Source organism: Moschus berezovskii, chromosome 22 (genome assembly GCF_049115385.1).
Source record: "Moschus berezovskii isolate FMDL1 chromosome 22, NW_MosBer_1.0, whole genome shotgun sequence".
Classification (NCBI taxonomy): Eukaryota; Metazoa; Chordata; class Mammalia; order Artiodactyla; family Moschidae; genus Moschus; species Moschus berezovskii.
Genome location: NC_142481.1, coordinates 10,984,606 through 11,009,493, shown reverse-complemented (window position 1 = coordinate 11,009,493; position 24,888 = coordinate 10,984,606). Strand labels below are relative to the sequence as shown.

General features: G+C 59.0%; 1 protein-coding gene across 3 annotated transcripts in view; it reads left to right on the top strand.

Moving 5' to 3' along the window:
- PPP1R37 (protein phosphatase 1 regulatory subunit 37) overlaps window positions 1-24,090 on the top strand; it is a 36,735-nt gene extending 12,645 nt beyond the window's left edge. Inside the window, exons 1-13 of one of the 3 annotated variants that reach the window (XM_055411895.2) lie at window positions 3,009-3,512; window positions 17,002-17,099; window positions 18,134-18,179; window positions 18,465-18,565; window positions 18,932-19,051; window positions 19,234-19,384; window positions 19,478-19,633; window positions 20,936-21,048; window positions 21,677-21,818; window positions 21,905-22,071; window positions 22,171-22,909; window positions 23,242-23,332; window positions 23,416-24,089. In XM_055411895.2, coding sequence (XP_055267870.1) covers window positions 3,431-3,512; window positions 17,002-17,099; window positions 18,134-18,179; window positions 18,465-18,565; window positions 18,932-19,051; window positions 19,234-19,384; window positions 19,478-19,633; window positions 20,936-21,048; window positions 21,677-21,818; window positions 21,905-22,071; window positions 22,171-22,909; window positions 23,242-23,324 — 1,998 coding nt within the window. In that variant the 5' untranslated portion in view covers window positions 3,009-3,430 and the 3' untranslated portion in view covers window positions 23,325-23,332; window positions 23,416-24,089. Of the gene's footprint in view, window positions 1-3,008; window positions 3,513-17,001; window positions 17,100-18,133; window positions 18,180-18,464; window positions 18,566-18,931; window positions 19,052-19,233; window positions 19,385-19,477; window positions 19,634-20,935; window positions 21,049-21,676; window positions 21,819-21,904; window positions 22,072-22,170; window positions 22,910-23,241; window positions 23,333-23,415 lie in introns of those variants that run through there. The other 2 variants (XM_055411894.2, XM_088830518.1) reach the window with 2 other exon arrangements.
- Window positions 24,091-24,888: the final 798 nt, after the last annotated feature.

The window sequence follows — 24,888 nt, the reverse complement described above, 5'->3', positions numbered from 1 at the left end:
CAGACCCAGACTTTCATTTTTCTGGGAGTGAGACTGCTCAGTCATCTGGCGACTCTAACCCTCTGAGCAACTGCCAGACCATTTTCCCAGCGGCTGCCCCACTTAGCACTCCCCTCCACCGGGCGAGGCTTCCGCTGCCTCACGCCACACCCTCCCTTCCCTGTCCTTCCCTTAGATCCCAGCCACCCCAGCGGGCGCTGGGCTTCGCACTGTGGTTTTGGTCTGATCTGCGTTTCCTTGACGGCTGATGGTGTTGCGCATCTTTTCACGTGCTTCTCGGCACTTGTATGTCTTCTTGGGAGACATGTCTGTTCAGATCCCTGGCCTGTTTTAAAATGGGATCATTTGTCTTCTGGTTGGGCTGTAAGAGTTCTATATATATTCCGGACGCAAGACTCTATCAGAAGCGACGCGCACCACCTGGAACGCCGTCAGTGTGAAACGCCGTCAGTGTGAAACGCCATCAGTGTGAAACGCCGGAGCGCTTCCTTCCCGTCTCCTCAGTGGCTAAGTTACAGTGCCTCAAACGCGTAAAAATAAAACTGGGCGGAGCCGGGGCGTACAGCTGAATGTCCTGCATTTTCACTTCATTTTTCCTTTTTTTTTGACAGAGCGTGTTTAAAATCCACCGTCAGGCTGTTGTAGTTTGTTCCAGCCATTCCGCGTTGCTGAGCATTTAGGCCCTCTCCAGTTTTCAGCTGCATGAATAATGCAGTGACCTTCAGCCTTGTCCATAAATTTTTCTGTTGTCACAGGGAGCTTTCTCAGAAGAAATTCTTAGAAGGTGGCTTTATCAGGTCAGAGGGTAGGAACCTTTGAAGTCTCATATACAGTCTGCGCCCACAAAGGTTTGGAAGCCTTGAGGGACAGCACTTGGTTGTATCTCTTGATTTTTTTTTTTTTTTAACGAATGAATGAATAATACTTGCATTTGGGTATCTTGGTGCCCAGATGATGTTTTGTTTTAATGAGCCTTCTTGAACTACTAGTTGTTTCTTGTTACCGCGTTAGTTGCTTTTTCATGCACTGGGCCCGTTTTTGTTTTGGGATGTTTTGTAAGCCCTGTGTCTCTATTTCAGATATCCACTCTTGGGCATTACGTTGTGTACAGATATATTTTTCCTCATTTATCATTGGCCTTGCTGGAAAGCTGGAGGTGGGGGAGCCTCCTTAAAAAGAGTCCCTGTCGCCTTTGCTCTTTTGCTGGCTTTCTGCAGCAGAGGGGGCAGGGTGGCGGGGGGGGGTGGCCCAGGCCCTGGTGGCACTGTGGGGGGAGGGGGGTCGTGTTAGTGGTGGCCAGGCCTGGACAAAGGGGACAACAGGTTCCCAAGAGGTTCTCCTGGAAACACACCTGCAGCCGCTGTTTGCTGAGCACCAGGCCGAGCCACCCGGCGAAGCTGGTGGGGCCCCTAGTTGGTGACCTGGCGCCATCCGTCACTTGCTGAGGTCACGGCCCTGTGCAGAACGTGGCCAGAGCCCCGTCCTGGGCACATCCAGTCTGCCTCACCCCCAGGAATCTAGACCCCCCCTCCCTGCTCCTCCACCGTCTACATGCTGGACATCTGCGCTGGCTCTCCCTCTGCCTGAGAGGCTCTCCCCAACTTCTGTGGGGTTACCATTTGTCTGCTGATATCCACTCCCTGTCTTGTGTCTGCCTTCTCCATTGGAAGGGACTTGGGAGGGGCTGGTCCAGGGCTGAGTTCACTGCCTCAGGGTGTTCACTTCGAACTGCACTTGGCCCCGAAGAGGCACTTGAGAAACATTTGAGGGAATGAATGAATTTCTGCCTCGTAACTCGTCTTTTAGGTCTTAGCCTAATTGTTCCTCCCTCTACAGGCCTTTCCCGGTTACTCCCTCCAATCTAAGTGATCATCACCTGTGTTTTCATCTGAGGGCTTTCTTGCTTATAATTTGTCACTTTTATTTGTGTGACTGTTTGTCTGCCTTCCTAGCAATCACTCCCCGAGGGCAGGGATCCGGATCTGTTTTGTGCTCTGTTGTCTGCCCAGCCCAGGTTGTTTGGTAAAGAATGAATGAATATGTCCTTTAGCACCCAGACACACCTCATGAGGCTACGTGGCGGTGCTCACCTTTCATAGGGGAGGAAAGTCAGTAGGGGAGGAAAGTCAGGTCGGGCAGCGAGAAGTTCCAGGCACTCAGTGTCCTTCCCTGGAGCCTTCACTGCACCAGTAAACAGCTCACAGTTATTGGATTTTAAAATTCCAAACTAAAGTCCCCAGTGCCTCTGAGTTCAGCTGGCCATCTGGTGCCCCAACCAGAAGCCTGAGGCAGGCAGCCTGAAATAGCCGACCTGGTTGTCCCCTGGTGGCCCTCAGCTTTCTCAGAGGTCCCCTTCCCTGAGCAGGGCGCGTTGCCTCCCCAGGATTTCAGTAAGTGGGAGCGATGGGAAGCAGGGAGCCACTGAGTGATTTGCAGACCTTTTTCAGGTACCACAATGCCCCCAGCCCTCTGTTGGGTCCCTTGCCTATTCATCTCACTTGACCCTGACAGTGACTTTCAGTTCCCCGGAGGCTCCTCAGTTCTCTGTCCTCTGAGCCTTTGCACGTGCTATTCCCTTTGCTGCAACACACTTCTCCCTCCCTCTACTTTTTTTTTTTGGCTGCACCAGATAGCTTATGGGATCTTAGTTCCCCGACCAGACCAGCCCAGGGATTGAACTTGTGCCCCCCGCAGTGGAAGTGTGGAGTTTAAACCCCTGGGCCACCAGGGAATCCCCTCCTTCCCTCTGCTTTTAAAATTACTGTTGTTAAGTTCTCTTCATTGCATTTAAACTACGTATGTACAATACACGTAAGTTAAAGTATAGAGTAACAAAGACCTGTGCGCCTGCCTCCCAGTTTAGGGCTGAGAACGCTGCCAGTGCCCACCTCTGTCCGGGTGGGAGGGGGAGGGGCCCAGAGGCCCGTGACTGCCGCCCTGCAGGTTGTGATTGTCATGCCTTTTTTTTTTGAAGTTTTATCACCTGTGCGTGTATGATGAAAAAATACGGAGTTTGGTTTTGCTTCTTTCTGAGGGTTATAAAAATGACGATGTGTCGTGAGTGGAGACCTGGGGCTCTCCTTTCCCTGCAGCGTTACGTTTCTCAGCTCCATCCATGGAGATGCTCCAGAGTCTTCCACTGCATGGCTCTGCCTTAGATTGTCCTTGATGGACATTTGAGCTGTTTCTGGCTTTCGGTCTCACACACTGGCGCAGCCGTGAACTTTGTGTACACGTCACCTGGGGTGTGAGCAAGTTCTCCAGGGTACAGACCTCAGGGTGGAATTGCTGGTTGCAGTTGGAGCTGTGCAGCGGCACATGATCACACCCAGCCCTTTCAAGTGGCTCTTCCCTCCCTTACCTGGCGAGCTCCTACTCAGACCCCCGCCCGGCCTCCTCACTGCCACCCCCATTTTCTTTCATTCAGCAGATGGAGTACCTGCCGTGGACCAGGCGCAGTTATGTTAAATTCCAGGATGAGACGGTGAATGAGACTCAGCCCCTGTGCTCAGGTGACCAGTGTTGTTAGGTTGCCCCTCCTCCAGGAAGCCCTCCCTGATCCCCGGATCAGGGTAGGTGTGCTCCTGGGCCCTCCTGCCTTAGTCCTGCCCCCTCGGGGTCATCACTGTCTGGGAACTGCTCTTGTCTCTCCTGTAGAGGCAGAGATCAGAGGTGTTTTGAATGCTGTGTCCTCAGCATCGCTCTCCAGGGGTGGAGCACTGAGCAGGTGTTGAGTGAAGGATCCATTGAATTACTGCTGAGACATTAACCCTTGAGGCAGGTGGGGTTAAAGGGAGAAACGGAGTCCAGTACCCAGTACTCGGAGTTAAACTCAGGCCCTGGGCCCAGCATCTCTGCAGATGGCTGAGCACACAGGGTGCCTGCACCTGTGCTTGGGCCCCTAGCAGAAGGAGGGACCGTGGCCTCTGCCCTGGGCAGCTGAGAGGAGCTGCCGCCCAGCTCTTGCCTCCTCGGCCAGTGGGTGGGCTGGGCAGGGGTGCCTCACTGAGGAGTGGGAGTTAAGAGTTGGCACACACATTCCTTTGAAGAGGGCAGGACTGGGAAGCTGTGGCGAGCCTCACAGAAGTGGAACAAGGCAGGTGTCAGGCCTTCTGGAGGAGCAGTGAGGGCTGCGTGGGGCCGTTGATCAGTAACCGCGAGGGTGGCGGTGGCTGGTGTTGGCAGAGTGCCCGCCCGGTGCCGGGCACAGCGCTGACACCATCCGTGTGCCAGCCGGCCCTATCCACACCCTGTCCCTCGGGGTAGGTGGATCGTTGCCCCATTTCACAGACATAGGGGGATGGTGAGACTCAGAGCGGGGAGTCCGGCTCACCTGGCCCGCTGGGAGTGGAGTGGCATCTCCCCTCTGCAGGCGGAGCGCTGGCGCACAGAGCTGCGTGGCCAGCCTGGGCTCCTCCTCAGCCCGCCGCCCTGTGGGTCCTCCTCCATCCCCAAGCCTTCACTCCTGTGCCCTCAGGTGCCCAGCCCTGGGTAAATATTTGTCTCCGGGCAGGCAGGAGTGGTGCGACCAATGTTTCCGAACCAGGTGGCCAGGGACAGGTGGACGCAGCTGGCCTGCGGGCAGAGCCTGAGGAGCCTCCGGGCAGCGCCGGACCTTTGTTTGCCTGGGGCTCCGCTCGCTCTCCAGGTGCTACCAGGTGTCAGCCCGGGGCCGCGCTGACGGCTGGCGGCCAACCAACACCAGCTTCCCGCCAAACGCGTCACACAAGTGATCTCAGCGACTGCTTTTAGAAGCCTCCGCGTGTGTGTGTGTGTGTGTGTGTGTGTGTGAGAGTGTGTGTGTGTGTTTTCCAGAAGAGGAAACTTGACCAGAAAGAGATGAGGGCCTTGTCCTGTGGCGGCCAGGGCCTGTTGAAGTCGTCAGGGTCAGAAAGCACTGGGGCCGCGTGGGCTAAATGAAGGGACTCACAGGAAGGGCACAGAGGCCACTGTCAGTCCCCGTGGGGCGGGGGTCAGAGCTGATGGGAAGACCTGGTCCAGCTCTCCGGGCCCTAGCACTGCTGACTCGTACCTCTCTCTGGCCACTGGCCATCCCGGTGGTCATGCGGGCTGAGCAGAAATCCCACATCCTTCCTGTCAAGTGGGGCCTGAGAGGGCCACCAGGCTCAGCCTCGTGGGGGCTTGGGGACAGCTCAGAGTTGGGGACCTGAGCTCCTCAGACGCTCCCAGTAGACACTGCCAGGTGCACCGTTTGCCCTCCGCACCAGCCTGCACTGTTCCGGGTCAAGAAGGTGGATTCACGTCACGAGGCAGAGAGCCACCAGTCTCACACACACACACACACACACTCTCTCTCTCTCTCTAGGAGACAGCTCTCAGTGTCATACACACACACACCCAGCACACACACCCCACCCCCCAGGAGACAGCTCGCAGTCAGAGGGCCCGGCGTGGGCACTTGTGTTGAGAGCACTGTGGCTCCATCCAGCGCAGGGCTGGACGTGTCATCTTGGTGGTTCAGCACCAGTGGGCGTTGAGCTTGTGCCCACCCCTGTGTGCCTGGGACGCAGCACCACCAGGGAGGCGAGAGAAAGTCAGCCTCGCCACCGCAGACCCACTCAGGGGCGGGAGGACAAGGGGAGCCCAGGGCTGGCGCAGAGAAAAGGGGCGCGGCTGGGGGGGTCTGGGCGAGGCTTAGATAGGAACGTTAGACACCTCGGACTGTCCCACCCCCACACTGAGCCTGCCACGGCGGGCTGCAGGGCCTGCCGCGCGCACCTCTTCCCTGGCCGTGTCCTTGGAAAGTACCCTCCCTGGGCCTTGGTTTCCTCTTCTGGAAAGCTGGAGGCGGCATGTACTGTAGCCCAGACTGTGGCTGTGGACAGAAAGCATCGGGTGTGGTTAAGGGCAAGGGTTGTGGGGACTTCCTGATGGTCCGGGGGTTCAGAATCCCCCTTGCAGTGCAGGGGACGTGGGTTCGATCCCTGGTCAGGGGAACTACGATCCCGCGTGCCACAGGGCAGCTAGGCCTGCGTGACACAAGGAAGATCCTGTGTGCCGCGACTAAGACCCGATGCAGCCAAGTAAGTGATAACAGAGGAGAAGACGGAGCCGGACTGAGGAGTCAGACTGCTTGGGCCTGAGCCCCAGCTCCCCCCACTTGCTCTGTGACCTTGGGCAGGCTCCTTAACTTCCCTGCTTCAGGTTCATTTTTCACCTGGGGAGTGAATCCGCCCTCATCTGGTTGCCGAAAGCAGTAAGTGTCTTAATATGCTAGTGAGGTGCTGTCTGTGTGTGTTTGCTGCTGTGAGTGGCGGTGCCTTAGAATTAGAAGTGGCCTGTCACACGGCTGGCACTTGGGTCCGTAGTGTGCCCTGTGTAACCGTGCCCATGACCTCCCCCCACCCCCTAGAGCGTGCTGGAGCTTCATCAGGCTCCTGCTGAGGGGTAGGCTCCATGGTGGGCCGAGCTGAGCCATCTGTGACTTAGAAAGCTTCCGGCACCTTCAGACTGCACGTGTTTGTGTAGCAGGATCTTCAGCTGGGCCGAGCGGTTTGGAAGGTTATGCGGGTGCCGCGGGTGGAGTAGCCAGGCCCTCCCTCCTCCTGGCCTGGGACTCCTGGCTGGTTGCATAAGCACAGCCCACCACCTGCAGCGGGCGTCCCTGGTCCCGCCTCTCCTCCCCAGTCATGCTGCCTCCCTCCAGGGAGGGACAGGGAAGACCACACTTATCACCCAGGAAGCCGTGGGCATCGTGGCCCCTTCGCAGGCCTGGGGAGGGGCCCGGGGTCTGAGAGCTAGGACTGGCCCAGCCTCTCCCCAGGGGCCTCCTGTCCAGGGCACGGTGTGGCTTCCTGCCCCCGTCACATGGTTCTCTGAGGAGAAAGGAAGAGAGACTTCGTGCTATTCAGAGAGCGAGTCGTTCGTTTGCCACAGTGATGTCTCTAGACTCAGGGAGCCCTTGTGTAGGACAGAGAGGGAACAAGGAAACAGAAACCGATTGGGGTGCGTCCCGTGAGGCCCCAGAGGGACGGGTGGAGAAGACGGGTGTGGGGGCGCAGATTTCGAAAAGGGCCAGAGAAGGCTTCTCAGAAGTGGCGACATTTGAGCTGAGACTTGGATGACAGGTTAGGAAGGGGGTGTGGGGAGGGGAACGCTCCGAGCTGCAGCAACAGCGGTTGCCGAGCTAGACCTAGAGGCAGGAACAAGCAAGGTCAGGCCGGGGAGGTGTGCGCACGGGGATGGGGGTAAGACCACTGCAGGATCGAGTCAGGGGACTTGTCCTGGGGTGAGGAGCCGCAGCCTCAGTCCCAGCGCAGGGACAGGCTGTGGAGACTAAAAGTGCCAGAGGCCGGCCCATTCCTCACCGTGGTCACCATGGCTCATTATGTGCCCGCCTGTCTTCGAAGGGCAGAGACTGCGAGGTGGAGGGTTTTCCTTTCCTGGGGGACCTGCTGGAGTATCCCCGCACACGCTCACCATGTTTCTGAAGGTGCACACCCAAACACACCCCTGGGGATCTCCCCAGTGCCCCCTCGGCTCTTCCAGGGACAGGCAGGGGCCCACCCAAGTGAAGGCCCAGGAGAACAGGCTGGCTGGAGTGAGGCGCGGCGGCCTTTGGCGCTGGTGCGGCTCCAGGACAGATGGAGCTTGGCATCACCAGTGGCGACACGGGCATCCTCTGCTGGGAAAGTTAGCGCTTCCAGCCTGGGCGTGACCACTGCTTCCTCGGTCCCTCTGAGCTACGGAAAGGCTGGCAGGGTTGGAGGAAGCCTAGTGCTTCGTCATCGGGGAGAATAACTCATGACCGTGTCCCTTTGTTTTTCCCGAGCAGTCACAGGCAGAGGCTCTTTTTGGAGCCGGCTGCACTGCTAGAAACCCTTGCTGGTGGAAGTCGTCCTAGCAAAGGCCGCTGCTCCCCTCCACTCTGTCTCGGCCCTGTCACTCCCCCATCCCCCCAGAGCACCCTGTGGCTGGGTCCTGGGGGAGCCCCCGGCCTGGCAGGGGGCAAGGCCTGAGGGGTCGTAACTGCCGTGGGCACGGGCACCCGAGGACGCTTCCTCCTGGCGGAGGTGGAGCCGTGGAACTGACTTCGGCCAACTCTGGAGGCCATAGCGGCCCAGCCATGAGAGAGGAGGGTCCTAGAATGTGTGTCCTGGGTGCTCACTCAGGTGTCGCCTCCTCTCTGTACCTGATTTTGTCTGTCTTAGGTTGGGGGCCTGATCACCTCCCCTTCCCAGGGGTGCTGTGAGGCTTCAGCTCAGGCACGTGAAGGTTGTCACCATCAGCAGGCTCCGTGCAGAACTCAGGGACGCTGCCATCACCAGGCCTGTGCTGGAGCCCTCGGTCTCCCCACTTCACCACCGTGTGCCTCAGATTCTCGTGACAGCTCTCCGTCTGGGTGCCCTGTCCCCCTGGTGTGGGTCTGAGGCCCGGCTTTGTGTTCCTCCCTTCCTTCCTCCAGCCCATATTGGCTGATCACCTGCTGGGCCAGACCTGACTCTGTAATTAAGGTTGTTGTTGGCCTCCCTCAAGCTTCTTCCCTCCGATCCCAAATGCTGCCCCTGGGCCCCGTGTGGACCACCAGCTCTGAGCAGCTGCTTCCCTCCCCCCATTTAACTTTTCATTATGGCCGTCTCCCGACATAGCAACTGCAGGAGTATGATGGACCTGCTTTCCAGCTTCAGTAACGACCCATATGTGGCCAGTCTTGACCCTCAGGCTGCCTCGCCCCCATTATTTTGCAGCAAATCCTAGATTCCCACCATTCTCCCATATGTTCTTCTGAGTTGCTTCTGAATTGGCAGGGGCGCTCAGCCTCAAGCCAGCCACCTTCTGTCCTTGGCGGTCATCTCCCCCAGTGCAGGACGAGACCGCGTTCCCTGTGGCCCTGTACACGGTACATGACGCTCGGAGAGGAGTGCTCCCTCGCCACAGGAGGCTCCCCGCCGCAGGGCGAGGCTCCGGAGGCTGCCAGGAAGGCCTTCACGCTCTGATTCCTGGGCGGCTTCCCTTGCTGCTCCTTCTCTGGGTTAGTTTGCTTTCTAACAATGAGCACTGTTCCGTGAAAGGTGGTGTTCACCGGCACACTCTTCTGCTCCGTGCCATGGGTAGTAACCTGACAGGTATGCAAGTTCGCACCTTTGCAAGGATCTCTGGATAAATCTCCAGGAGTGGAGGCGCTGGAGCAAAGGGCACACGCATTTGTCTTTTTGGCGTTTTGATCGGTTGATGTAGCCACATTGCTGTCGAAAGGGGTTGTGCCCATTGCTGCGGACACCGGCTGCTCGAGGGCGCGCCCGCCTCCCACGGTCACCAGCAGGTGCTGACCAGCTCGGGGTCGGCCTGTCTGAAAAATACGTCAGTGTCCTTACATTTAATTTGAATTTTTCTTTATTCTGAGAATGAGTGTGGAAGGATTCCAAACCTTGGTTTCCATCTTTGGGGACTGGACTGGCGGAGGCCTTCGTCGAGGGGTGGCGGGGAGAACTTGATGAGGCCTCTTCCCCAGCCGAGGAGCCAGCGTGGCGGCTGGAGATGCAGGGTGTGGACGATGCAGATGGGGCCAGCTCCGGCCTCTGCCTCCCACTGGAGAAGCGCCCCTGGGCAGGTCACTTCCCATTGCGGGCCTCACTTGGAAGGCAGGGTGACGATGCCTACCCAGCGCGGGTCATGGGGCATTTCTGGCAGTCTTCCCTGGCATCCTGCCCGCCTCTCTCCAGGCTCTTCCGTATTTTTCTACACATGGAGCCGACTCCCCGCCCCACGATGTCAGAAGGCCCTGTCTGCCTTCAAGGCCTAGGACAGTGGCCAGACGTGCGCTGCGCCGTCTGCCTCTCCCTCCCTCACCCTACCTCAGTGCCTTCTCTGTGCCTGGCCCTGTTAGGGACAGTGTAGAGGACGTGTGTGGACCCCCATCCCGGGCTCCCAGTCCAGCGACAGTTCAGTGTGGGCAGGGCTGAGACGGGAGCCCAGGGGAGGGAGCCTGACCAGCAGGGGGTCATGGAGGGCTCCCCAGAGAAGGGGGCCCCTGAGCTGAGGGTTGAAATGAGAGTGTCCTGCCTAAGAGGAGGGAGAGAATGAGGTGAGGTGAAGCCTTGGGCCTTTCTGGAAAAGGAAAGGAGTTTTGAGTGTGGCGGGAGCACACTGCTGGTAGGGGGGGGGTGGTCCATGGGCAAGTCTTCAAGGGGCCTCCTGAGACCTAGCTTCCCCCTCCACCTTGTCCCAGCTCAGTCCAGAGCATGCACAGCGCCCCCCAAGGACCTCCCTGGGTGGACTGCATACTCTTCCCCCCAGATAAGAACTCCTGGAGGGCAGGGACCCCCGTCCGAGCCCTCCCTGTCCTCCCAGCGTCAGCACACAGCTTGGCATGCCTCGCTGGGAGGTGTGGACTGATGAGTAGGAAGATGCTGTCTAAGTGGGAATTCTGGGTTAGAAGTCTCACTCCAAGGGGCTGAAGGCTGAAGGGGGATTTGATTGTCTTCTGGATCTGAGGAACTTGACTTCCAGCCTCGCTGGTTCCTGTGTCTTTCTCCTCCTCTGGGCTCACCTCTCCCAAGTCAGCTTTATTCTCAGGAGGCTCTCTCCTCTTGATGGATTCTGGAGTGGCTGCTCCAGAAGCAGGAGGCTGCCTCATCCACCCCTGGGGACGCGAGCTCTTGTTTCCTGAGCCCTGCAGGGATCATCCCCCTGTCTTTGGTCGGTCACTGAAAGGGGGCTGCAGATAGGGCACCTCTGGGGAGGATGGCGGGATATGGAGTTAACGCAGATGTCCCACTTGGGGCCCGGGTATGGTGTCGTGAGGACGGTGGGGCCCAGGTGCTGACTGCCTGGGGCAGCCGGATGGGACGTGGACAAGGCAGCCTCACTGTGGGGGTGGGCTGTGCGCCTGACACTGCCTGCCCAGGGGCTGCTGGCCTGAGGCTCCATGTGCTTCCTGGTGCATTTGCAGTGCTGGGCTGGTGCCCCCTGAAGGTGTGAGCCCAAGCGGCCTGGGGGGGGTGAGGATGGTGTTCCCCAGACGTCGAGGCGTGGTCCACAAGAGCCTGGGTGTCCTGCAGGACTGGTCACTGCAGTGGCCTTGCTGCTGTGAGGCTCTGCTTTCCTCTCAGTGGGGCAGGATGATGGTGATGGTGCCCTTCTGTCTGGGGTAGGAAGGGCGTGACAGGGCCCTCTGAGGTTGGGCTCCGCAGATGCGCTGGCCAGGCCCTGGGAGTCAGGACCACGTGCGGTTAGAACCCAGGCCTGGCTCCAGGCCGCCCAGTAGCTTCAGCCTTCCCCTTCAGCTCTGGGTGCCAGTCCTGACGGCCTCCCTGTCAGGGCACTCAGGGGGCTCCTCCCCTTCCCGGCCCTGGTCTCTACAGACGCAGTCCTCCCCAGACCTCGGATAGCTCCTGACACTGCTCTGAACCAGCCTGGTGGCTCCTGTCTGGTGCAGAGAGCAGAGTGCTTGCTGAGGCCCGCTGGGTCCCCATCCCTCCCCCTCTGCCTCTCCTGGCGCCCTGGATCCTGCCCAGCGTGTTGCCACCCTATCAGGCTTCCCCGCTCCCCAGGGCCACTGCCCACTGCTCTCTGTATCTCTCGTCTGTGGCTGCAACCTGCTTTTGAAGCCTCAGGAGTGAGAACTGGCCCCCATCCCCTTGTCCCACTCCCCCCAACCCCCACTGCTGCTTCCTGGTTTTGACGCCCACAAGGGTGACCACCGGAGAAGGAAATGGCAACCCACGAAAGTGTTCTTGCCTGGAGAATCCCAAGGACGGGGGAGCCTGGTGGGCTGCCGTCTATGGGGTCTCACAGAGTCGGACATGACTGAAGCAACTTAGCAGCAACAGCAGGGTGACCACAGCTCCAGGCTGGCAGGGGTGTGGCCCGAGTCGCCGCCGCCCCCTGGTGCCCACCCCGCCCTTGCCTCCAGTGAGTGCCTTTGCACCTGTATGCAGAGGAGAGAGCCCTCTCGGCCATCACCTGACGCCTGGCATCAGGTTTCTATGTCCCTTTGTGCGGCAGGGGGTGGGAGAGCAGTCCTGTTTGCCCCACAGCCTCTTCCTGGGAGACTGGCGCTGGCTGCACACAGGCCTCGCTCCCCACAGCTCACACCTTTGCCGGGGCCCCTGCTTCCCCCCGGGCCCGTCAAGGTCGTGTGAGAATGGAGTCATGTTCCAGTTACAGAGCAGGACAGGTCGGAGTATGCATTCCAGCCCGGCCACTCCTGGCTCCGTGACCTTGAACAGATGGCTTGCCCTCTCTGAGCTTGCTTCCCCTGATTACAAAGTAGAAATGTAACTGCCAGTCTCATAAGACCACGCAGCTGGCAGAACGAGATGGCATAGAAAGTGCTCAGTGTGGCATCTTAGATGGAATAAGTGCCCAATGCCTGGAAGTGGTGGCCGCAGCCACCATCGTCACCTTTCTCCAGCTGTGACTCCCGCTGAGCCAGGCCTTGCCCTGGGCAGCTCCGTGACGGGTACCCTCACGTCCTTCTCTCCTGAGACCCTCCAGATGTCCCTTTCAGAGAGGAAAAGAGGTCATTGTGTTCATAACAGCCTCACAGGACAAGGATCGGAACATGGGTCCTCTTACCCGAAGCTGTGACCGCTTTGCATTCCACCCCGGCTCCCAGGGGTGCGCCCCTCACTGCACCGCCCCTCCTCTCTGACGGGTGCTTACACCAGCCCCTGCCCAGATCAAACCTTCACAGCTGTGGCTATGGGAGCTAGAAACACACTCACAGGCGTGTCCCTCTTGCACACGCCTCACCAACCAATCTGTCACTCGACAGGTGCTTTGTTCTCTTCTGGGTCCCTGCCTTCCTGTGTGGGGACAAAACAGTGATGGCCAGCCGGCCTTGAGGAGCATTCCAGAGCGTGAGCTCGGCCCTGGTCTGAGGGATGCACTGTGCTGACTCAGTCACCACACTCACCCTGGGAGGAGTCCCGCTCGGCCCCGTTTTCAGGGTCGGGTGGTTGAGGTACAGACGTTATGTCGTTTTGCCCGGAGTCACAGGGTTTAAGTTGGGAGCCAGGACTTGGCCCCAGGCCCTCTGGCTCTAGAGCCTGTGCTCAGCCACGCTGCGAGACCCCGCATCTCCAGTGAGCCGTGTCCAGGCAGGGTCTTCTTGAGCTCATAGGGGTGGGGGGCAGCCAGGCCCCAGGTCCCCCGACTTCAGGCTGGAGCTGGGCCCTCACCACTTTGCAGCCTTGCCCTCAGAACCTGGAGGCAGGGCTCTGACTCGGACCTTCCAGCCTGGCCCAGCCCTGGTGGCCAGTGACCTCACCGTGTGAGCTGTCCTCCTCACCCCAGCTCGCTGGGTCCGCTTGCTCGTCTGTGGGTGCTTGGCTGCAGCTGGAGGCCCAGGCTCTTTGACTCACAGTGGCCTTGTGGTTCAGTTAAGGCTGGACAAGTCGAGGGCGGATGACCTGAGGTGGGGCCTTGATGATTTCGTCACAGCATCACAAATGAGCAAGTGTGTGGGGGCTGGTCCTGAGCTGGCTGCTGGGCCAGGCCCCCTACCCGTAAAGCACTTGGGTGTCGCCTGGCACAGCGGAAGTGCTGCATAAACATGCTTGGTGTAGTTTCTCCAAACCACCTGTACTGCCGTTTCCTTACCGTGTTTTGTTTTTTAACATTGGTTCATTTAAAAAATTTGAATATGTTTCTTCTCATTTATTTCCACTGATAATCTATGCAAAATGCTGGTTTTGATTTAATAGTTCCTTTTTCTTATATATGAATGAAATATGCATATATACCGATGACCTCAAGGTCCTTCCCAATCCACCTGACACTCACACGTGCCCACTGGTGACAGACCAGGCTGGGCACATGGCTGGCGGTGCTGTTGAGAAAAGCATGACGGGCCTGGGGGGCCTTCAGGCTGAACCCCACTTCTGTCCCTCTAAATGTTCTACCCCACTGCTGGAATGCGTGTCTCGGCATCAGAGGAAGATGACAAGATGCAGTTTTCATTCTTTTTGGAAAGTAATTTTATTTCATTTGTCAGTTTTGGGCTGAGCTGGGTCTTCGTTGCTGCGCGCAGGCTTTTCCCCAGTTGTGGCGAGCAGGGCGTACTCTCTGATTGTGGTGCGTGGGCTTCTCATTGCCGTCGTGTCTTCTCGTGTTACGGAGCAGGGACTGTCGGGTGCACGGGCTCCAGTAGTTGTGGCACCCAGGCTCTAGGGCGCGCAAGCTCAGTAGTTGTGGCGCACAGACTTAGCTGCCCCATGGCATGTGGAATCTTCCCGGATCAGGGATCGCACCCACGTCTCCTGCGTTGGCAGGTAGATTCTTCACCACTGAGCCACCAGGGAAGCCCACAGTTGTCATTCTTGTCTGCAGCTGCTCTGGGCCTTGGGCCCCAGGTCTCCGAGCCTGTCTGTCTTTCCTGCCCCTGCCCTCAGCTTCCCCTACTGCACACGAGTGGGCAGGTGCTGCCTCCCCCAGCCCTGGCAGTGACCTTGTGTGAGGCTGTACTGGCATCGAAAACCCCACGGGCACCTTGCTGGAGGAGTGGCTGGATGGTACCTGTGGCTGGTGTGGAGGTGGTAAGGTCAGAGACCCTGGCCATCAGACTCACCAGGACGCCTCTCAGAGCAAAGACCAACCCAGTGGATAGGCTTTCAGGGGACATCAGGAGCCAGAAGTTCTAGGCAGTCAGGGAGGGCTTCCTGGAGGAAGCGATGTTGGAGCTGGACACCTCAAGGACCAACTGCAGTTTGAGAGGTTGCTAAGGGGTCATATTTCCTGTAGACTGTCTAGAATACTGAGAACTGCTAGTTAACAACCTCGTGTGTACCCAGTCCCTCCTTCATCCCCATCTGAGGTGACCAAACCAACCCCACCTTGGCCTGGGGGCCATTATTGAATGGAGTGGGTCTCAGGGAGCAGTTTTTGCCTTTTGGCCATCTGGTAAAGCCTGTGTACACTTTCTTGGAGTGACGATTTTTTGTTTTTCTTTTTTAATCCTGGAGTGGGTTGCCATGCCCTCCTCCAGGGGATCTTCCTGACCAAAGGATAGCACTCCCAACTCTGGATGTCTCCTGCATTGGTAGGCAGGTTCTTTACCGCTAATACCACGTGGGAAGCCCCATGGAGCAGCGATTCTTAAAGGCGAAAAACGAGATTTATAAAGGGTACCAGTTAAAATACAGCTTATTAAGTACCTTTAAAATCATTACGTAGTATTTATACTCATTCTCATTGACACATGAAATAACAGGATATAGCAGCAGCTTGGACGACTCCCAAAGCCGTGATGAGCATTCAGGATCTTCAGTGACTTATGTGGCATGAAGATATCTGCCGTTTCTGTTGATGACGGAGTGTTAGGGTCTGCTAAAGAGTGTTTCTTTTCTCTCTTTCTTTGCCTTTACATTACTAAGAAGGAAATGCTAAATTATGTCACAGTTCAGCTAGTGAAACTAAAGAGGCAGTTTTTCTCAAGTTCATGGACCCCCTGGGGGGTCAGTGACCCCCTGCTTGGCGGATTCCCTGAGGACAGGCCAGTGCCAGTCCCTGCTCCCCCAGAGCTGGGAGCCACCAGGCACGTGATGGCATGTCAGCGGGGGCAACTGACATGGGGGAGACTGCTGGTCACCTCCAGCTAGCTTCTCTCAAGCTCCATGCTGCCCACTTCCACCCAAGAAGGAAGCAAGGGGTCTAGGATGGAGCCTGAGCTCTGGGCAGCCCGGGACCTCTATGGGCTTCTTTCCTCCAGCATCCCTGCCTAACACAACAGAGAGAGTTTTGGAGTAGGTATTCCGCTCTGTCTGGACCAGCTGCCTGGCCCCAGGGAGGCAGCTTTCCTTCCCTGGACCTTGGTTTCCTCCCCAAGAAGTCATGGTGCTGTTTAATAGGGTCAGGGTGTTGGGCTCCTGGCCAGAGTGGTGGCTGGAGGGAGCGTCTCCTAGACATGCCTGCCCAAAAGCTCCACGGGGGCTCCCGCAGGCCCATCCCCTGCCCACCCTGCGGCCCCCGTGTCCGCTTCACACTGCTGGCTCCCTGCACCCAGGCCTGACCCCATGCCTCCCCGACTCAGCCCTTCCTTCCTGCACTCCTGGCTGCCCCCAGGCAAAATCCAGGCTCTGACAGCCAAAAACTGGTCTTTTCACCTGACAAATGGCTAAACAAAATGCATACCTGGACAGTTACTACACAGCCCTACAAAGGGGCTGAAACTCAAAACTGTTCCAGAAAGAAGCGGGCTGCCAGAGGCCACGTACTGTTTACCACCGTCTGTATGAAATGTCCAGAAAAGGCAAATCTGTGCAGACAGAAAGGCTAGCCCTACCTTCCGCGTGGTGACAGGCCCCGAGATTCCCAAGGACAAGCCTGTGCAGGTTGTTTTTGGGCTGCACCCCTCGTTCATTTGGGGAGCCACTGTCCGCCGCCTTGGGGCGCCAGGACCATATCAGGGACTCCAACTGCTGCTGTGTCCCTGGGGCACAGGAAGCCCTGTTTGGTGCTGAGGGAGTTTCAGGAGTGAGGAATCTGAGAGGCCGTGTGGCATCACAGTTAAGGGCTGAGTTCTGGCTCTACCACTCACCAGCTGTGTGACCTTGGGCAAAGTGCTTCTCCTCTCTGAGCTCAACTTCCTCATAAGGTCAGAGTGTGACCTCATTCTCTCATTCAAAGGAAACCACAAATCAGACATCTGCTCTGGGTCTGGCCCTGTGCTGGGTGGTGTTGGGGACCCTGGGGATGATCAAGGGAGCCCCAGTCCTGCCCTGCAGGGGCTCCCAGTCTAGTGGAGGAAGTAGCTGACAGGTAGAAAAATGGCGTGATATTATTTGTATGATGTTTATGTGAAGGTGTTTGGGAGCTTTGGGCAAGTGTGGGAGGATGGGGTAACTTGGTTTGGGGGTGCCGGGAGACACGTCCCCAGAGTAGCAGTCATAGCAAGGGGCCTCAACAGCAGGACTGAACTCAGTGGGTTGTTCGAAGGAGGTTGAAAGGGGAGAGGGGTGGCAGAGGCCAGTGGGTAGGAATGGGTGAATGAGGCCCAGGGTGTGGAGAGTCACCTGCCTGGGTCTTCTCTGCCTGCAGCCCAGAACGTGACCGTGGATGAGATTATTGGCGCCTACAAGCAGGCTTGCCAGAAGCTGAACTGCAGACAGATCCCCAAGCTCCTCAGGCAGCTCCAGGTATGCCAGGTGACTGGGGTTGGGGGTGGTCCCTGGGGTGACACTGCCCTCCCTGTGCCCCCCCAGTACCCTCTGGGCCCGTAATGTCTGCCCCAAGCAAGAGAGGGTACACAAAACTCCCCCTCCCCAGCCTAGCCGGCCAGCCAAGGGCTAGTGTAAATATGTCTTTGAAAATCCTCTTTTAAGTGGTAAAACCAGTCAGGCTCTTCATGAATATTTAAACAGTACCGAATTATATAAAGTAGGAAATTACTCGTCAAGAATCATCCGATCCCCAAATAAGTTCTCTTCCCCAGGGGAAAAGCCACGTATATGAAATTTAAAAGTCTGAATGACAAAAATAATGTATATTCTCTCTTAAAAAGTTCAAATACTGCAGATAATAAAAAGCAAGCTGTTTCTCAATTCTTGCCCAAATCCCATTCCCACGAGTGCCCCCTGGTGGCAGCTTGGGGTTTTCACCCTCTAGACTTTCTGTGCTTTTATAAATGGAGGAGTCACTGTCCAGAAGTATATAAACAAGTGGGCAGGTTTTGTTTTTTGTATGACTAAGGCCTTGCTGTGGGGCTTCTCTGGTGGTTCAGCCCATAAGGAATCTACCTGCAGTGTGGGAGACCCAGGTTCGATCCCTGGGTCCGGAAGATCCTCTGGAGAAGGGAATGTCAACCCACTCCAGTATTCTTTCCTGGAGAATCCCCATGGACAGAGGAGCCTGGCAGGCTACAGTCTATGAGGTCACAAAGAATTGGACACTACTGAGTGACTAACACACACACACACACACACACACGGCCTTGCTGTACTTCTGGCCAGCTCGCCCCTAGTCATCACTCGCAGGTGCCTTCCCTGTCACCCGTCCACCTTGGTCGTGTTGGTAAAGCACTGCCTCAGTGCCTTCCCTCTGGACGGGTCACTCCATAATGTTCCAGGATTGCTTGTTTCAGAGCCCTGGCTGCCCCACTGTTAGGGACAGACAACCTCACAGCCTGGTCAAGGGCTTCCTGCCTTGACCACTGTCCGCTCTGCTTTCCCAGGAGTTCACGGACCTCGGGCACCGCATCGACTGTCTGGATCTGAAAGGTGTGTGTCTGGAAGGGGCCGGGGGCCCTTGGTTGCTGGGCAAGGCTGGGGCCTCCCTGGAGGTGGCCGAGGGCAGGCAGGGCTGGGCCAGAGAGAGGTGTGGGCGTCCCTGGAGGTGAGACAGGACAGGTGCCGCGAATCGTGGGGAGGCGCTGGGGTCTTTCCTCCCTGGGTTGGCCAGGAACCCGTGTTTCCACTCAGCGCCCCGCCCCCACACCTGAGTGCGCATGCGTAGAGATGCACCCACAGATGCGCATGTGCACACGGCACTCCATCTCGTCCCAGGTGAAAAGCTTGACTACAAGACCTGTGAGGCCCTGGAAGAGGTTTTCAAGAGGCTGCAGTTCAAGGTCGTGGATCTGGAACAGACGAACCTCGACGAAGATGTGAGCAGCCCGCCGCCGCCCATCCCCACGCCCTAAGCTCCCTGCCCCTTAGAGGTCTGGGGGGAGGGCATAGCACAAAAAAGGAACCCGCTTGGACAGAGGCTGGGCAGGGTCTCTTGAGGAGCAAGATCAGGGAGACCTCCAGAGCGGCCAGAGTGGGGTGTGGGGTTGGACTCTGGGTGGGACCCAGAGAAATGGTCCCACAGACTCACCCCAAGGATGGGGGCTTCCTAAGCAAGGGGGAGACATGGGGAAGCAGGCCTGAGCAGAGGCGTATGGTCTTCGGTAGTCTAGTGCCTCAGCCCCTGCCTCCTGGCTTCCCCGGGCGGCCGCGACCTGAGGCCGAGCCCCACTGTCTCCGCCCAGGGTGCCTCGGCCCTCTTCGACATGATCGAGTACTATGAGTCGGCCACCCACCTCAACATCTCCTTCAACAAGCACATCGGCACCCGGGGCTGGCAGGCCGCCGCCCACATGATGCGCAAGGTGGGCACCTCCGGCCCGCAGCCTCTTTTCGTAGGGCCTGGTTCCACAGCCCTTCCCTCACCAGCCCGCTATACAGCCAGGTGGTCCTGTTGCCCATGAGGCTGTTGGGATACGGGGGGACGCCCCCACAGTGGGGAGGGCGGGGCCAGCCTGACCCCGCCCCTCATGCACCTGCCTCGCAGACAAGCTGCCTGCAGTACCTGGACGCCCGCAACACACCCCTGCTGGACCACTCGGCGCCCTTCGTGGCGCGCGCCCTGCGCATCCGCAGCAGCCTAGCAGTGCTGCATCTGGAGAGCTCCAGCCTGTCGGGGCGGCCCCTCATGCTGCTCGGTGAGGCCCCGGGGAGGCGCGCTGCTGGGCTCAGGCTGTTGGCCGGGTCCCCCAGGCCTGGCCGGTGACAACCCCCTACCCCCTCTCCCCCAGCCACGGCCCTGAAGATGAACATGACTCTGCGGGAGCTGTACCTCGCCGACAACAAGCTCAATGGACTGCAGGACTCGGCCCAGCTCGGCAACCTGCTCAAGTTCAACTGCTCCCTGCAGATCCTGGACCTCCGCAATAACCACGTGCTGGACTCAGGTGGGTATGTGGTCCCTACCTGACCCCTGCTCCAGTCCCCTAGCACCCACCGTGTGGCCAGCCAGTCACTCGTGGTGCTCCTGACACAGGGGTGGCCGGGACAGTCCCAGCCCAAACCCTCATGGTGATGGCGCAGATGGGGCCAGGCTGTGGGAGCCCTGGGGTCTGGCCGACTCATGATGAGGGAGGAGGAAACAGCTCAACTGTTCCTTCAGGGTGAGGTACAGTATTGACCAGATAGTTGATATTGGGATAAAGGATCAACTAGAAGCTGTTCAAGGTATGCAGGCAGGGATCTCTGGGTGGTGATGAGGAGGCTGGACTGGAGCCAGCCATTTAAACAGCCTAGGGAAGAATCCAGGCAGAGAATACTAAGTGCAGAGACCCTGAGGTGGGAAGGAACTTAGGCATGCATGCTCAGTTACTTCAGTCATGTCCTACTCTCTATGACCGCATGGACTATAGTTAGCCAGGCTCCTCTGTCCATGTGATTCTCCAGGCAAGAATACTAGAATGAGTTGCCATGCCCTTTCCAGAGGATCTTCCTGACCCAGGGATCGAATCCCCATCTCCTGCGTTGCAGGCAGATTGTTTTACTGCTTAAACCACCAGGAAAGCATGGGAAAAAGCTTAGATATCTGAGGGGAAGAGCCCCAGTGAGCCCAAAGGTGAGTGAGCAGTGAAGAGGGACTAGTCACAAGGCCTTGTCAGCGGGAGGAATTTGATTTCATCCTAGCTCACTGTCGAACAGAGTCCCTTGGCCTCTGTGAGGACAGGGTTCCGGGGGAGCGAGGTGCAGGATGGGACAGCAAGTCCAGCACCTTCCTCCAGGGCATCTAGCCCTGGACACCACGGTTACTGAGTACCTACCATATTCAGGGCCTATTGGCTCCTGGTTCACAGCTGTGAGTGAGGCAGAGGTCTCTGCCTCAGGAGAGACAAAGCCGAGATACATTAATAATGTCTGTTAGATGGTGAGACATGCCCTGAAGAGAAACAAAGCCATGATGGGGGACAGAGCTGTCTGCTGAGGGTAGGCTGGCCAGGACCGTCCTGTGAGCGGGTGAGATTTGAGTGAAGATCTGAGGCAGGTGGGGAAGTCCTTCATCTACTTACCCAGAGGACGAATGATCCCTGGGATTGGGAAGCTGTGTGTGCCAGGCCCCAGGTAGTGGGGTCAGAGCCTGTGGGGCTGGGCAGGCTGGGGTGGAGGTTTCTGAGCACTCGCAAGTGGCTCCTGGGCCAGCGTCTCCCAGGGGGACTCCCCGACCACGGACAAGACTTGCCCATGGGCCTCCCCAGGTCTGGCCTACATCTGCGAGGGCCTCAAGGAGCAGAGGAAGGGGCTGGCGACCCTGGTGCTGTGGAACAACCAGCTCACGCACACGGGCATGGCTTTCCTGGGCATGACGCTGGTGAGTCGGCTGGAGAGGGAGGGGGCAGCGTGGCCCCTCCAGCACCTCACCCATCCCCCTTCTTCCTCCTCTTGCGCGGTCCTGGCTCATCCTGCCAGTTGGGGAACCTGCCCTCTCCCGCCAGCCCTGCTTGGTCTCTGCTCTGGCTCCTGCTCCCTCTTCCTCCAGGAGGGTAGCCCTTCCTTCATTGCCTCTCCACACCCAGCACCACAGCCTATACAAGGCAGTGCCTTGTGCCAGGGGAAAACGTTTTGCATAGAAAGTTAGCATTCCTGGAAGTCTTCAGTAAGTGTTGAATCTTTTCATCACGCGGTACTCAAAGCAAGCCCACAGGGTGTAAGGGCTCAGACCCAGGTTAAGAATTACCCACAGCCAGACCTGTGCCCAGAGCCCTCGGGAGGCTGGCGAGGTCAGAGGGTGGGCCTGGGGCTGTGGGGTGGCTGGATGCTCAGAGGGCTGGGGAGCAGACTGGGCAGCTGGCACTCGGGAGATTTCTGCGTACCTGAGGGATTTGGCCCAAAGCAGGAAGGCGCCGGTGCTCGGACTGGGGGCACTGCCAAGGAGAGCCTGCCTCTTTCCTGACTGGCCTCCTGGGCCTTTCCTGGCTCTCATGCGCCAACCCCTCCAGCCGCACACCCATAGCCTGGAGACGCTGAACCTGGGCCACAACCCCATCGGGAACGAGGGCGTGCGGAACCTCAAGAACGGTCTCATCGGCAACCGCAGCGTGCTGCGCCTTGGCCTGGCCTCCACCAAGCTCACATGCGAGGGTAGGGTGTGGGGGATGGTGGGGCCGGGCCAGGGGGCGGCCAGCCGGGTGTGGGCCCGTGGCCAGCCCCTGCGGTCCCCCTCCCAGGCGCGGTGGCAGTGGCAGAGTTCATCGCCGAGAGCCCCCGCCTCCTGAGACTGGACCTTCGGGAGAATGAGATCAAGACGGGCGGGCTCATGGCGCTGTCGTTGGCCCTCAAGGTGAACCACTCCCTGCTGCGCCTGGACCTTGACCGTGAGCCCAAGAAGGAGGCGGTGAGCGGGCTCTTCCTGCCGGCAGGTGGGGGGCAGGCCGGGGACCCGCTGCGGGCAGGCCACCCAGAGCCCGAGCCTGGCCCGCTCCTCGGCCTGCAGGTGAAGAGCTTCATCGAGACACAGAAGGCGCTGCTCGCCGAGATCCAGAACGGCTGCAAGCGCAACTTCGTGCTGGCGCGGGAACGGGAGGAGAAGGAGCAGCGGTTGCAGCTGTCGGCCTCCATGCCCGAGATCACCGTCACCGAGCCCCAGCCCGACGACAAGCCCCAGGAGGAGCCCACCACCGAGGCGCAGGAGAACGGGGCGCCGGGCCCCAGTCCCGGGCCGGACTCAGACTCAGACTCAGACTCTGAGGGGGAGGATGGGGACGAGGCGGATGGGGAGAGGGCTGAGGCCCCCTGCCCCGCCCTGGTGCCCCCCACGGACTCCCTGGGCCCTGGGGACAGGAGTCCCCCAGGCTGCCCCTCCTCCCCCGCCGAGCAGCGCATCTCTGTGTCCAGCCCGGGCTGGGGCCACAAAGTGTTTGTGGTGACCCGGGTGGAGAGTCCACCCGAGAGGGCAGAGCCTCCTGTACCCCCCACCCCTCCTGCTGCCCCTACCCCTCCTGGTCCTCCGTCCCCACCCGCCTCAGCCTCACCCCCCACCTCACCTTTCCCGACGCCCACTAAGGCCACCAGCACTCCGGACCCTGGGCCACCTGAGCCCCAGTCACCGCTGGAGCCGCCCCAGGTGGGGCCACCATTGCCCAATGGCCTGAAGCCTGAGTTCGCCCTCGCACTGTCCCCAGAGCCACCCCCGGGGCCTGAGGCCAAGGTGGGAAGCTGTGGCCTGGAACACGGTAAGAGGCACCCTGGGGCTGGGTGGCGGGGCCCCCTGGGTTCTGCATGTGACCCTGGGTGAGCATCCACCCGTGGGGTGCCTCAGTTTCCCCTTGATGAAAGTGGACCTTGACAGGGACAAGTGGGACTAGGTTCTTGGTCCCCACCTTACTCCCTTGGGTCCCTGGGAGCCCCTGAGGGTGGCGCATGTCAGATTTGCTGACTGAAGTCTGAGGGTCTGAGTGGTCCCCAGACCTGTGCTTCTCTACGAGTCTGGCTCAGGCAGGGCTCCTGCCGCCAGCCCTCCCACCTGACTGGAGGCCACCCACCCTTCTCCCCTGACCCCCCACAGAGCTGAGCTGCTCCAAGAACGAGAAGGAGCTCGAAGAGCTGCTTCTGGAAGCCAGTCAGGAATCTGGGCAGGAGACACTGTGACACTTTAGGTGCGGTGCGGGCCGGGGGGCCGGGGGGCCAGTGGCAGAGCCCCGGCTCTGACAGGCCCCCTCCCCCTTCTCTCCTCCCTAAGCTCCCTTTTACCCATCGGTCTTCGAAGAGCTGAGGCCAGAGCCATGAGAATCTGCTCCCCCTCACCCCCAGCCTTCCTGAGGCCCGGGACACCAGAGGGTGGGGGCCTTCCTGGGACCCCTGCCCACCCCCCAACACAGCAACACTACATGGGGTGCAGGAGCTACAGGGAGTGGCCTCCCCGCCCTGACTGGAGCACTTCTATTCATGTGTCGACACTCGAAGACTCTGGGCTGAGGGTGGAAGGGAGGAGGAAGTGGAGGCAGTCTCCAAAGTCATCAGGGTCACAAGGCCCCGGCGCCTCTTCCCAGGGACCCATTTGGCCAGGCTTGCCCCATCGAGGGCAGGAGTCCTAGGTGGTGGCGGGATGGGCCCCCGGGGCCCCGGGTGCGGGACCAGGCCAGAGGCACAGCTTGGGAGGGGCGGTGAGCGGTGGTGGTGGTGGTGGTGGTGGTGGTTGGACTTGGTGGAGCGGCCCCAGGCAGGGTGAGGGCCTGGGCTGGGGTGGGTGGGGGGAGACGGGAGCCAAGCATCAGAGCTTTCTTTATCTTAAGTGCAATAAATCTTTCAGGGAGCTGGGGTGGGGAGCAGCCAGGGCTTGGAGACCCTGCTGTCCGGGCCACGTAAGGCTGCGCCCTGAGAGGCACTACAACCCGGGGTTGGCGGGGGGTGGGGGGGTGGGCAGAGGGCGGGGGAGGGACTGCTCCTGTCGGTGCAACTCTGTTCACACCTTTTCTAATAAACCAGAGCTGGGTTCCCCGTTTGCCTGCTCTCTGCTTATGCTGATCCTGGGTCTCCACTTTGGGGGCTCTGAGCAGAGGGAGGGGGAGGGCAGGGGCACTACAGGTCCCGGCTGCAGAGCATCCTCAGCGATGCGTGGAGGCCATCCTGGAGAAGAGCCCCGAGGCGGGACAGGCAGGAGCTGGGTATTCCCACCACAGCTGCCGCCCTGGCGCCCCTTCCTCACAGGAGCCCAGGCTCTTCTGTGTCTGACACAGCCAGTTCATCCCTGCTTCCACTCCCGTCTCTTGTGAGGAAATACCTTCTGAATACCTCCCAGCTTCAGGTCCAGCTCAGGTTCAGAGGTCATTGCTCTGCCCAATCAGACTGTCTGACCCCCACAAACTGTAGCTGCCCAGGCTTCTCTGTCCATGGGACTTGACAGGCAAGAATACCTGAATGGGTTGCTGTTCCCTTCTCCAGGGACTCTTCCCAACCCAAGGATTGAATCTGGGTCTCTTGGCAGGCAGGTTCTTTACCACCTGAGCTACCAAGGAAGTGGGCCAAGGAGAGTAGATAGCCCAGCCCCATCAGCCCTAGACGTCCTGGCAGAATGACCCACCCCCGGAGCCTGGCTGGTCGCCTGGTCACTGCCCACAGGCACCGAGGTGTGGCTGGAGGGCCGTCGGGCACTTATTTCTGGGAAATCTGAGTCTCATCTTTCAGAAAAGGTGAGAACCACTTAAGGGGAAGG